The sequence below is a fragment of the Camelus dromedarius genome, chromosome 11 (assembly GCF_036321535.1).
Source record: "Camelus dromedarius isolate mCamDro1 chromosome 11, mCamDro1.pat, whole genome shotgun sequence".
Taxonomy (NCBI): domain Eukaryota; kingdom Metazoa; phylum Chordata; class Mammalia; order Artiodactyla; family Camelidae; genus Camelus; species Camelus dromedarius.
In genome coordinates this window covers 7,813,394-7,826,351 of record NC_087446.1, presented here as the reverse complement: position 1 = coordinate 7,826,351, position 12,958 = coordinate 7,813,394, and the positions used below count along the sequence as shown (strand labels likewise).

At 53.1% G+C, this 12,958-nt stretch overlaps 1 protein-coding gene across 2 annotated transcripts in view; it reads left to right on the top strand.

Moving 5' to 3' along the window:
* CACNA1I (calcium voltage-gated channel subunit alpha1 I) overlaps positions 1–12,958 on the top strand; it is a 107,124-nt gene that overhangs the window by 19,611 nt on the left and 74,555 nt on the right. For both annotated transcript variants that reach the window (XM_064491430.1, XM_064491429.1), the window contains exons 3-4: positions 8,724–8,835; positions 10,424–10,557. In XM_064491430.1, coding sequence (XP_064347500.1) covers positions 8,724–8,835; positions 10,424–10,557 — 246 coding nt within the window. The remainder of the gene's footprint in view (positions 1–8,723; positions 8,836–10,423; positions 10,558–12,958) is intronic.

The following is a 12,958-nucleotide window of genomic DNA, read 5'->3' as shown; positions in this document are numbered from 1 at the left end:
TGTCTAGGAGGCCAGTTCAGCAGTGAGTGAGCCTGTGGCTGGGACAGACTCAGGACCTGGTCAGCCCAGGGACGGTCATCGAGGTTGTGGCAGTGGGTGTGGGGTCACGGAATGGAGAAGGGAGATCAGGGGGCTGGGGACCTGAGAAGGGCCAGCATTTAAGAGGTGGAGTCTGCAAAGTAGGAAGGGGACCTGCCCGGGGGCTTGTGGTGTCCCCGCCACCCAGGAGGAGAGCATTTCTAGAACAACGTTCGTGAACTTGGATGGGGACAAGTTGCATGTTTGTTTTCACTGACCTCTGACCGAAATGCAGCATTTCTTTCTATTATGAATGGAGGCAATGAAGCACGGTGGGATTCCTGGCTGTTCCCGTGACTGTCACCAGTAGCGGTCATGGAGATCTGTGCTGCATCTCGGCCGTTGTAGAGCTCTCCGAGTGTCATTGCCACTCATCCCCGCTTCCTCGTCACACAGAATCGGACCCGCCCCTGGCTCTGGTTATTCATTGTGTTGATAACGAAGCACACATAGTTCTCCATGACAAATTTGTGATTTTAAAAAATATTTTGACAACTATTTCAACATAACTGGCTTCTTTCCTTTCTAATGGTAAGCATTCTTCAAAGAATGTATGCACTTAAGAACATTCTTCTGAGAAAGGGCTCGTGCGCTTCCCCAGAGACCACAGAGACCCTTAAGAGCCGCTGTTGCAGGAAGAGGGGGTGGGCCGTGTCCAGCGTTGCTGCCTTGGGGGCACAGAGGACGCTGTGCACGCATGTTAGCATATGTGGTGTGCAGGTGCATGCGGGGCTGCGGGGCTCAGGGGAATGCACACGTGAACATGTGCAGTGTGTGGTCAGGGCGGGCAGGGACATGTGTGGTGGGGTACAGGCCCCCAGGAGGCCAAGGGAGAGTGTCATCACCCTCCATCCAGCCCTCACCCTCTCCATCTGTCTCCACTGAGTGTTTGGTGGTGGTTTCTGGAGGGCAGAGACCATGTCGTCTTCATTCAGGGTTCCCAGAGGCCCTGTGGGCCAGACAGAGGGGGACATCAGTGAGGAGGTGCTGAATAAATGGATAGTGAGTGATGGATGTTAAAAAGGAGAGGAGAGGGGAGTTCAGGGTGGGAAGGGAGACTGGGAATCCCTCCAGCAAAAAAATCCCTCCTTAGCAACTTGATGCCTCCAAGTGACAGGGACCTCATTCCCTCATAAGCTGCTGCTCCAGGTGGGCACAGAGAGGGACAGATATGCTCTGCCTTTGGAGAGCACAGCCTGGTTGGAGATGACAGGTTGGGACAGACCACACTGTTGTAAGGGGGACGTCCGAGGTTCAGTGAGGGCCGGGGAGGTGTCCACACCCTCTGCCTTGGATTCCAGGAGGCTGCCTTGCAGGCACACCTTCTTTGTAGGTGGGCTCCTGAGGCTGGGTCAGCCCACAGACAGTGGGACCCTGACCCCCTGGGGCTTTCCCTGCCCTTCTCTTCAGCAGTGGCTGAAGCATGGCGTCTGGAGGGTCTCCTGGGCTGGAGCTTCTGTCTTGTAGACTGTCCACCCCAGGTTTTCTTCCAAGCTGGCAGCCCCAGTTCCCTCGCCATCGCCTGCCCCATTCCCACTGTCTGCACTGGGCACGGAGGCCTGCTGGGCATCTGAGAATCAGAGACTTTGGCCAAATTCAATGAGTTCTCAAATTAAGGGGACTTAAAGAAGTGGGGTTGGGGGCAGGGACAAGGAAGAAAGGGAGAGCTCACTCTTTCTAAGGGATCTCAACCCACCGAGGCTCCATAGTTTATAGCCAGAACCAATCAGCTCGGGCAGGGCTGTGTGTCATGTGGGGAGCTTCCTGTCGCTAGAGGCATGTAAGTGGAGACAGGCCTAGGACTCTCTGCCCAGCAGGTCTGTTCACTTTGTGGAACAATTTTCTGTCTCAGCACAACTACTGTGTCCGCTTGGGCAAGTTCTGCTGTCTCTGGACCTCCATTTTCATATCTATAAAGTGGATGTAATGTCTCCAGGCCTGTCTCCAAGGGCTCCTGTTGTGGGCTTGGACAGAACAAATCTTTAAACAAACTGAAGACGGGATGGTGTGAGGTTCGGATCTCGGCTCTGCCCCTTGCTGTGGCCTGGGGCAAGTCTGTAAAACAGAGATGACACCTCCTCCTCCGCAGGGTTGTGGTGAAGGTCCCTGTGGGGGTCCATGACAGCCGGAGCCCCAGCAGGTGCCTGTGTTTTTTAACGGTTGCATTTTCTTTGTCCTTAGAGCAGTTGCTCGTTACCATTTTGTGTTACACTTTTTATTGGGGTAAAACGGGCATGCGGTAGAGCTCACATGTCTTAATGTGCAGCTCAAGGCATTTTTCCACATAAACACTCCTGTGACCCCACTCAGGCCAAGAAGAACATAACATCTCCAGCCCCCGGAAGCTCCCTGGCGCCCCCTGCAATGGGCACTCCCCCAGAGTTAGCGCAGTTCTGACCTCCAGCACTGTCGGTCCACTTTGCCTGGGTTTTCACTTCGTATAATTAGATTCGGATGCTCTTTGCTTTCTGGCATCTCCCTCCTGTTACCCAGAGTTGTGCCTGGCAGCTCCATCCACGCTGCTGCAGTAGTTTGTTCTTTTTCATCACAGGGTATCCCATCGAAGGGACGTACCGCAGTGTTGACATTCTGGGCTGGATGGTTCTCTGTGGAGGGGCCGTTTTGTGCGTTGTAGGATATTGAGCAGCGTCCCTGGTCTCCACCCACCACATGCCAGGAGTGTCCCTCAAACCCCAGTTGTGACAACCAAAATTGTCTCCAGGCTGGCCACATGTCCCCTGGGGGCCAAAATCATCCCCAGTTGAAATCTGCGCCCAACTCACTCTCCTGCTGTTGGGTTGGGACTCTTGAGCTTTCCCTAGGTTGACACTGTTAAGAATATCGTGTGCCTTTTTGTGGACTTATGTCGGCGTTTCTCTGGGGTATGGACTCAGGGGTGGCACTGCTGGACCCTAGTGTGGGCCTATGTTTAGTTTGAATAAATGCTGCCAAGCAGCTTTCCAGAGTGGTTGTTGCTCATGAAGCTACATTGAATGAATGAATGAATGAATGAGTGAATGGATACCCTCTTTAAAGCCCAGGGCCTGCAGCATAGGTGACATTCAAAATGGTAGCAACCTTTACTACAGTGCATGCCACATGGCCTCATACCACGCTGGGTCCTGGAACAGGCGAGCACTCTGGGCGTCTCCAGGGCAGGAGCAAACCTGTTTCATCTCAGTACACTGATGCACAGGCCAGGTGGATAGCAGGTGCCCTATGGATGCCTGTGGGCCTGGCCTTGGAAGAGCATGGAGCTGGCCCAAGAACTGGGGCCTGGAGCCTCAGGCCTTGGTCTGTGGAGACCTGAGTGCCCATCCCCGGACCCACTGTTGGAGGAATAGGGGAGGGACTCCCGTATAGGGGCTGGGTCACCTTCCCTGCCTCCCTGGTCCAGGAGGATGCAGCTCCCAGCCCTCCTCCTGCACTTGATTTATTTAAGCAACTGAGGTGCATCCTGGGAAATGGATCTGATTTCAGATTTGACAAAAAAATAAACAAACTTGGCTGCCCCAGCCAAACCCAGTACTCCCGCCCCCATCCACCCTTCCAGAGCCCCCTGCGTTATAGAAACCATGACTGTCAGCTGGGCCTCCGGGATGGAGGGTGATGGTTGCCATGGTAACCATGCAGGCCTCTGGCTCTGGCTCCTGGAGAGGAGGCTGCCCTGAGGGGCCTGCTCAGGCTATGGGCACTGCCCAGCCAGTCACTCTTCTCTTTGAGAAGTTGAGGAGGGGGGTGGGGCCTGGCATCATGGCTTCCCTGGTGACCCTATTTTCCCAAATCACACCCTGGCCTTCTCAAGATAGCAGCCAAGTTATGGTTTCGATCCAGCTCGGTCTCTTGCTGGGGTCCTTGAGGCCAGCACCCTCCCCTCACTAGCCTCCCCTCCCACCATCTCCTGCACTCAGGTCCTTCCTTCCTAGCTGTGGCAGGGGTGGAATATCCCCCTTCCTGACCCCGCCCTGCTGACCTAGGCCAGAGGGAGACAACGTGGGCGAGAGGGAGACAATGTGGGCGAGAAGGGAAGGGCAGATACTCCACTGAGCACATGCCAGTCCACGCTCTGTGCCTGGGGGATGCAGAGCACGTGGCCAAGAACAAGGGATTTGGAGTCAGCAGAGGCGGGTTCAAATTCTGCCCCTGCCGCATTCCAGCTGCGTGACCCAAGGTGGCTGTGACTGGAGCCCCAGAGCCAGCACTGGTGCCTCAGTTTCCTTATCTATCAAATGGGGTTAATGATAGTACCTGCCAGTTGGGGGGACTTGGCTGAAATTCCAGGGCTACTCTCCACATTGCCAGGCCTGAATTGATTGAACCTTCAGCACTTGGGAGGCAGACATCATCTAAAGGGTTTGTGATAGCATCTCTTCTTCTTACTCAAGGTCATATTAAGTAATCAGTCAGCAGATAACACCAGCATGGGATTCTCAGTCCTCTGCTGGTGAGATGACTTTTTTCCCCAGAAGAGCCAAAGAACTGGAGACCCTGGACCCTGTTATAGGAAAGGTTGACAAGGGGAAGGGCTTTTCCTGTTGCACACACTTGACAAGCCCTAGTCTCCAGTCCACAGCTACACTGGCTCTGTGTTCTGGGGCCTCTGGGCTCCCTGCCTCGTGTGCTTGCCGTAAGGTTTAAGTGAGATAATACGTGCCGTTTGGTTAGAAAGCTCCTTGGCAAACAGACACTCAAGAACACTTGAGCTATGTTGGCCATTGTTACATTTATTGCTCTTGTTAACCTGGTCCCTGGCACATAGCAGGCACTCAATAGGTGCTTGTTAATTCACTGCTGGGCTCTGAGGCCCCAATTTCAAGGACCATGGGAGGCACTGAGAACAGAGCAAGGGTACAGGGAGGAGAGTCAGGCCCCAGGGAAGGGCTGTTAAGAGGTGGGGCTGAGATGGAGGTGAGGGTGGAGGTGATAGGTGGGGTGAGGGCTCTGCAGCCCCTAAGGGCCCTTTGGTTGCCCCCACCCCTGCCAGGGGCTTGGGAAGGCTTTGCCAAGGAGAGTACCGATCGGATCACCATTGATGCGTTTCCCCATGTGTTCCTCAGAGGAGCCCCCGGCTGCCCGTCACGGATCTAATCAGCTTCAGATGACCGAAGGTGCCTGTACCGAGCAGCTGCTACACGTCTGGGGACACGTGGCGTTTCGGTGGGGTTTGGAATCCAGCCGTGGCTCAGGGACCCTGTGGGTGGGGAGTCTCTTGTCCTAGGGTCACTTCTGCTCCAGGCTCGCCGTGTCGCTGGAGTGGCTCTCTGCCCCGCCGTGTCACATCTGTGCAGTGGGGGATGGCACTAGGTGCTTTCTGAGGACCCCAATGGGATTGTTCTGTAACAAAGGTCACCCAGAAGGTGGCGAAGTGGGCCAGGTGGCAGGATCCTAACTACACAGCCTCACTGTAGGAGGCAATGCAGGGCCACTGACAGCGCCCTGCCCTCGTGGAGCTGGCATTCAGGCCCCTGTCGGCCCTGTTACCCAGAAATCCCTTACCACTCTCCTGGGGCTTCTGTCCTCCCTCACATTGTCCCAGAACGCCGGAGCTTTGCCTGACTGCTCTCGGAGTTCCTCAGTACTTGAGACTAATGATGGAAACATTGGGCGCCGGGCCAAGCCACCGAATTGCTCAGCCTGGGACCTTTACTCCCTCTGACACGCCTTCCCCATGCCACGTGATCTAGTTCAACTTCAAGGAGGGCTGGTGCCTTTGATCCCCGAGCCAGTGGGGAGCGTGTCAGGAACCACGGGCAGCGATGCCAGCTCTGGCCTGACTTCTGAGCCTCACGGGCTCCTGGAAAGGGCCCAGGCTCTGCCATCTGGGATTTCCCTCAGTGCCTCGGGGCAGGGCTGAGATTGTCCATCTCTGAGTGTCTGAAGCTGAGCAATCTAGAGGTGAAAGCTACTCCGTCTGCCCCTGAGAGGGATGAGCAACAGAGGCAGCCCTGTGCCGGTGGCTCCGGCACCACTGAGTCAGACCATTTGGGGGACTTACTGACTGTGTGACCTTGGGCAAGTCACTCCAGCTCCTCTGGCCCGTTCCTCCATCTGCCCACAGCGGGCAGTGATGAGAGCTAAGGCCGTGCCCCTAGGGGCCTGGCACGTATTAGTTGTGATTACTGCCAAGTTCATTACTTCGATAGGAGCTAGACCAGGTGGGTGGGGAGCATTTCTAGAGAGGATGCTGAGTCACCACTGTGTGGGTGGGGAAAGGTGCTTCAAGGAAAGCTTTGAGAGAGGTGACAGATGACCTGGGCTGTGAGGGATGATTAGGAGTTTGCCTGGTAGAGATGGCAGAAGGAAGTGCATGCAAAGGATATGCTTGGGAACAGCAAGAAGTTCAAGGCATGCCAAGGCTGGTGGGAGATAAGGCCAGGATTGTTCAGTGAGGTTGGTGTGTAGGAGGCCTTGGGTGTCAGGCCAAGGAGGGCAATGGGGAGCCATGGAATGTGTTTGAACATAGGAGAGGTATAATCAGAGCTGTGCTTCAGGCAGATTAATCTGGCAGTGGCAAAATACCTTGAGGGCAAGAAAAGCAGGCTCTAGTTTTATATCCCAGCTCAGCCTTATTCTAGCTGGGAACCTTGGGCAAGTTACGTTCCCTTTTGTGACTCAGTTTCCTCATTTTTAAATGAGGCTTATAATAGTGCTGGGGGGTTTAATGGGATAACACTTGCAAAGAGCTCCGATGGTGTTGACCACACAGCAAATGCTTGGCGGTTGTGTGCGGGGCAGATTGGAGGAGCAGAGAGACCAGAGCTGGAGGCTAGCCAGGAGGCTGTGCAGGGTCCTGGTGAGAGACACTGAGGATGGGCTGAGGCCTCAGAGGAGAGAGGGGTAAAGCACAGGCAGAGACAGACCATGCATCACAGAGGAGAGCACTGCCCTTGGAGTCCAGCAGGCCTAGTGTGGCGCTCCACTCTGGTGTGTCCCAGCTGTATGAGCTAGGAGAGGCCCCTCATTTCTCCAAGCCTCAGTTTTACTCATCTATAAAATGGGCCTGCTGACCCCCACTGCTCAGGGCCTTGTTGAGGAAGAATTGGGGGTGCCAGGCTCCTGGGAGACACCTGCCAAGTGCACTTTGAACTTGAAACTGGTGAGAAGGGCAGAAGTTGCTGAAGAGGTGACTGGAAGGAGGGAGAGCATGACAGGCTGCGGGAAAGGCAAGGGGGATGGGGGACGTTCGCTAGTAATTAGAACGTTTGAACTTCAAAAAAGTTAATTAATGATGAAGCTGCTACTGGAGCGATGCGCAAGCTAGAAGGGGGCCCTGGCAGCGACTGAAGTTAATTACAGGCTGTGGCGGGAGAGTGGCAAAGGAGTGGGGGGCGGGCAGGAAGGAGCAGAGCTGGGATGAGGAGGGTCTGAGGGGGAGGCAGGAGGGAAGGCAGCATCCCAAGGTGAGCAAGGGCCCAGGAATGAGAGGGAGGCTGTTGCCACGGAAACCATGTCAGTCTTCCATCAGGCAAGAGGACTCACCCTTCCACTGAGTGGGGGGTTTGGCTAAGGGTCTGGCTGGCATAGCTACATCTGAGCTCAGAGCAAGGGCTTTGAAATTGAGGGGCCAGGCTTTCATTTGGGGGCAGTCAAGAATCCTTGGATGTCAGAGTGGGCAGGGCCCAGAGAGATGGATTTACTTATTTGCACAACAGACATTTATTGAGCTCCTCCTAGGTTCCTGTTGCTGTCAGAGCTGTGAATGCAAAACCCCTGTCCCCTTGGAATGTAGATTCTAGTTATCGATAAAGTCAATGCTCATGTCAGCAAGATAACTTGTGAATGACCCAGGCCCTCAGTCCCTTCAAGCTCTGGCTCCTTGGTTCCTTGGCTCCTTGGCTCCTTGACTCTAGGTGGATTGGGAGGGGTGGGACTTGACATCGTTTGGCTGTGTTCGAAGCCTGGGCAGGAATCAGCCCAAAGGAGGTGAGTGCTGATAAGGAGAGTGATCTGGCTTGGGGAGCCCACTCATCCTGGGTCCAAGCAGGTGCCCCAGAGGCCCTGCAAGGTTGGTGGCAGCGGGAGACTTTCTGCCTGGGCAGACCTGAGGACAGTGAGCCCCACTCCGCTAGGTTCGGAGCCTGGGGAGGGCCTAGGCACAGATGTGCCAGAGTCTGGTGATGAGCTGTAACCCAGCCACAGGAGAGGAGAGAAGGACAGGGGTGCCTGGCCAATCTCAGCCATGCTGGACGGCCCCTCGGCAGGCTTCAGCTCCAGGCCTTTGGCAGAGGTGGAGGGGGCATGGGTCGGGGAGGGGAAGGGTGGTCAGAGAAGGAGGCAATGACAGTCAGAGGGAGGTGGTCAGAGATAGAGAGGCCGAGATAGTCCAGAGATGGCCTGCCAGCTGGACCTCTGAGAGCCTCTCCTTTCCTGAGAGGGGAGCTCTCAGACTGGGGCAAGGGTCCTGGCAGGTAGTAGCTTGGTGGGGTTTGGGTTCCCTGGTGGGTTTGGCACGTGTGGCCATGTCTATTGTGAGGGAGGATAGGCTGGCTCCAAGGTCTCTAAAGGCTTTGAAAATGTGGGCTGTCACCCATCAGGAGAGACACCTGGAGGGGAATGGGGTGTGGGCTTGTGTTTGTGGTGGGTGGGTGTACTCTGACCCCATGGCTATGGTCCCCTAACTGTTTTGTCCTTGACTTGGTGTGTACGTGGTTTGAATGTGTCAGCATGCTGGTGATCCTACTGAACTGCGTGACACTGGGCATGTACCAGCCGTGCGACGACATGGACTGCCTGTCCGACCGCTGCAAGATCCTGCAGGTGAGGCCGGCTGCTCCGGGCCCCACCCACCACCCCACCTCACCCAATGCCCCCCCAAACCTGCCCCTCTTCGCTCTGCCCTGCCCGGCCTAGCCACATCTTCACCACCTGGCCTGCCCTCGCTCCCCTGGTTGTCCTCTTCCTCACTCCCAGCTGGTCTTACCCATTTCCCTTTGTAATCCTCTCTCTCTTCCATCCTCTCCCCTCTATCTCGAGGCTTCTGCCTTAGTCCAGGCCCCCTTTTTCTCCTGCCTGGGGACCACCACCAGGTTCCTCCTGGTCTCCCAGAAACTCCCTGCAGAAAGCCTGCCTTGGCTCCAGTGCTCTTGGAATAAAGGCTGGGTTCCGTAACTCTCAGTCGGTGCCTTTAGGAGTGGCCTCTTGTATCTCTCCTGTTTTCATCTCACCGAGGTCCCAGGTGGAGGCCTGACCTTTGATCCCTGCAGCACAGGTATACCCAGAATGCAGGGTGTTAGGCTTATACCCATTTTACAGATGTAGAAAGGAAACATCCAAGTCTGTCTCCCTGGGAAAGTCAGATTCCTCCTAGGAGGAATTGCCATCTGTCTCTTACGTTTCCACAGGACTCAGCAGTTCACAAGCTACCTGGGGCCTCTGATTCCTTTGGGGCACTTGTTAAGGATCCAGACTCCTGGCCCATCCCAAACCTGCAGAATTAGAATCTCTGGGGCAGGTCTGGGGCCCAAGTGGGTAACAAGCTACTTGGCCAGCCCTGGGGCCTTGGGTGGGGTTAGAAGCAATTAACCTCAGCGGATACTAGGCTGGCTTCCCTACCAGGCGGTGAGTTCACTGAGCACTCATCTCTGTGTCCCCGACGCCCAGTCTACGTCCTGCACACAGGAGGTGCTCAGCGCCCACTTGTTGAACTGAATTGACTGTAGCCCTCACTGATCCCTGAAAGAGGAACTCCACCCAGGCCCTGTCCTCAGGAAATATACACTCAACTGAGCCTGTGGTTAGGACATTTGGGGCCTCCTTTCTGAGCCGAGGAGGGCAGCATTGAAACCTGTGCCTAGGAAGATGTCAGGCCCATTTTGAGAAAGCTCCTTCCACATGACTTTTGGAGTCAGATAGACCTGAGTGTCATTTCTGGTCTTCCTTTCACTGCTGTGTGATTTGTGGCAAGCGGCTTAAGCAGTCTGAGCCTTGGTTTCCTCATCTGTAAAATGGGAATATTCAGGGGATCATTGTGAGAATCGAAGAGAGAATGCAGATCACATGTCTAGCCCAGTGCTTGGTGATTATTAGGAAGGGTCCCTTTGCCCCACTCCTAACTGGGTCCCTTGTCAGTACACTTGCTTTTAGAGAACAAATAGAGTGGGCTGGATGACCTTGGGCAAGCTCATTCCCTCAGTCTTCTACCTCAGTCTTCTCATCTGTGAAATGACCGCATTGGACCAGGATCTCTGAGGTTCTCTTCCTGCCCAGGAGGAGAAGTTTCTAGATCTTCCCCTGGCCCCTCGTATCTGTGCCCATGTTCCCACCTAACACCGTGGCTCTGAGCCCCAGATCCTGCTCCAGAACCTCACGCTGTCCCTTGCTTCTTGCCTTCCTCCTGCCCCTGCAGGTCTTTGATGACTTCATCTTTGTCTTCTTTGCCATGGAGATGGTGCTCAAGATGGTGGCCCTGGGCATTTTTGGCAAGAAGTGCTACCTTGGGGACACATGGAACCGACTGGATTTCTTCATTGTCATGGCGGGGTAGGTAGACCATATCAGACAGGTCCTAGCCTCTAGTGCATGCCAGACAGAATTTATGTAATCTCATGGGCTTCTTGGTAATAATGATGAAGCTGTGTGATAATGTCTGGGTCCCTCCTGGACCCCTGCAGTGGAAGGAATGATGTCTCTTCACTGAATGGCCTGGACAGACAGACATTCCTTCCTCCCTACTCTGGTAAATCATGTGTCTTCCTGCACTGTCAGCTGATACTGCATCTATTTTTTTTTTTTTTTGATACTACGTCTATTTTATACTAACTATGATCTTGAGAAAGCCACTTAAACTCTCTAAGCCTCAGTTTCATCATCTGTAAAATGGGAGTAATAGATAATGAAGAGTAGCTACATCAAAGTGAGCACCCAATAAATGTTGACTATTATTATTACCATCATCCTAGATCACTCGGCAGGTCAGAGATCCAGCACAGACTCAAGTACTGTCTGACTCCAAACTGTGGCTATTTCTGCCAAGGTGTAAGCTACAGTCAGAGAGGCCAGGTGATAACTTAGCCTGTTTTGGCGCATCTTGGGCCCTGCTCTGTGCCTTGTTCTTGCTTTCCTGGGTCAAACCAGGCTGAATGCCCATTCATACACTCCTCCAACAAGCAGGGGTTAAATGAGCACCTACTAAGTGTTTGGGCCTACTGAGTGCTGCCCTAGTTGTAGGGTATGGAGGATGGCAAATCCAGACGTAGACTTTGTTCTTCCCCACTACCGTCTGGAGAGAGGCACCCGGCAGCCACGTGGGTAAACATGCCACGCTGAGACCAGGGCGTCGTGGTTTTCTGAGAGAATTTCTGGGCCAGGCTGGGGCTTGTGGGCTTGAGGACTTGTCTGAGGAGGTGACACAAACACAAGAGCTGAAGGGCGAGCAGGTGTTAACTATGCCCAGTAAGGGTCAATATGGCAGAGGTGAGAAGGGGAGACCAAAAGGCTGGCAGCCCATGAGTGTGGGCCTGTGTGTGAGTGTGTACATGTGTCACTGTGTGAGAGCATGTGTATACGCATATAGGTCTTGCCAGCATACGTGTGTGATGCCATTTGGAAGGGACAGAGGGTGGACGGGCACACAGCTGCGCTGGCGAGTTAGCACCACCGAGTAGATGCTGAATTCCACAAATGTGCCCTGAAGTGAAAGGATTCGCTCACTGGTGTTCTTTAAAATGTTTTAGCTCTTCCGTGTATCCTGTCCTAAGAGCTGTATTTAATTTCACAACCATGTTGTCAACGATGGTTTAGACCTAACTAGAAGTTCTGCTGGGTCTCTATGGTATCCTGTGAACTGTGCCATCCCTTTGACAAAGTCTTCATTCTCAGTCTCATTTTGGTTTGGCTGGAGGACATCCTTAAGCAGTTTTTTTATTTTTTTAAACTTTTTTAAGGGAAGGTATTTGGATCGTGTCATTTTCCAGTCTTGTCAGTCCAAAAATATATTCCTTTGATCTTTGTGTGTGAAGGGTGGTTTTTGTCTGCACTGTTCTAGAGCCATAATTTTTCTCCCTCAGAACCCTGCACATGGTACCATGCAAACCTACACCACAGTCACTGAGCTATACCCATCCCGACCCCTTTTAGAACTCAAGACTCGTGTAATTCTTCAGGTCAGAAAAAAAACTCTATACCTTCTTCGGTGATTGCCCATTCTCTGCTGTCTCCTGGAATTCCCATAAGTGGCTGTTTCCCTCCTCTATCTGTGCTCTGCATCTTTCCTCATTTCTCTCACAGAGTTCATCCAGACGAGGAGAGAATTCTTGGCTTGGCCTCTGAATCACTAGTGAGTTCCTTTTCCCTCTTACAGTCCCTGATGGAAGCGTTCGTCTCCTCTGTGTCTTTTTAACACCAGGATCGCTTCTTGTCCTTGAATGTCTCGTTTTTCAGAGCAGTTTGTTTTAGTGGGCGCAACAGTCACTCATCTCTTTACAGGTACAGATTAGGCTTCTTAAAAGTCCTTTCCTGACCCCAAAGTCCAAGCATAATTTTCAAAAAGTTAAAAAAAAATTACCCTCACACAAATCTTAGAAGGAACATGTATCACAGATTTATTCAACTCATTAATGAGGAACCAGCAGGATGGTAATCAGCCGAATTAGGAAAATAGACATCGGAGGAAAAATTATAGGAATAAGAGGGGACTAGAATCAAAGCTAGTTAGTGGCTTTATAGGGCCATAAAACCATAACCTTTGGGGTTATCTTTTATATTGGGCAGAAATCACTTACGAATCTCTTATGAGTTCACATGTAATTTCACAACAGCCAGACCTTTAATTAACAGTAAAGAGTAACTTGAACAAAGGTATATTTCCCTAGATAATGAGATAATCTTTATATGGGTCTGTTAAATAATGCTCCAAATGCAATTGCGAGAAGTACTGCCCTCC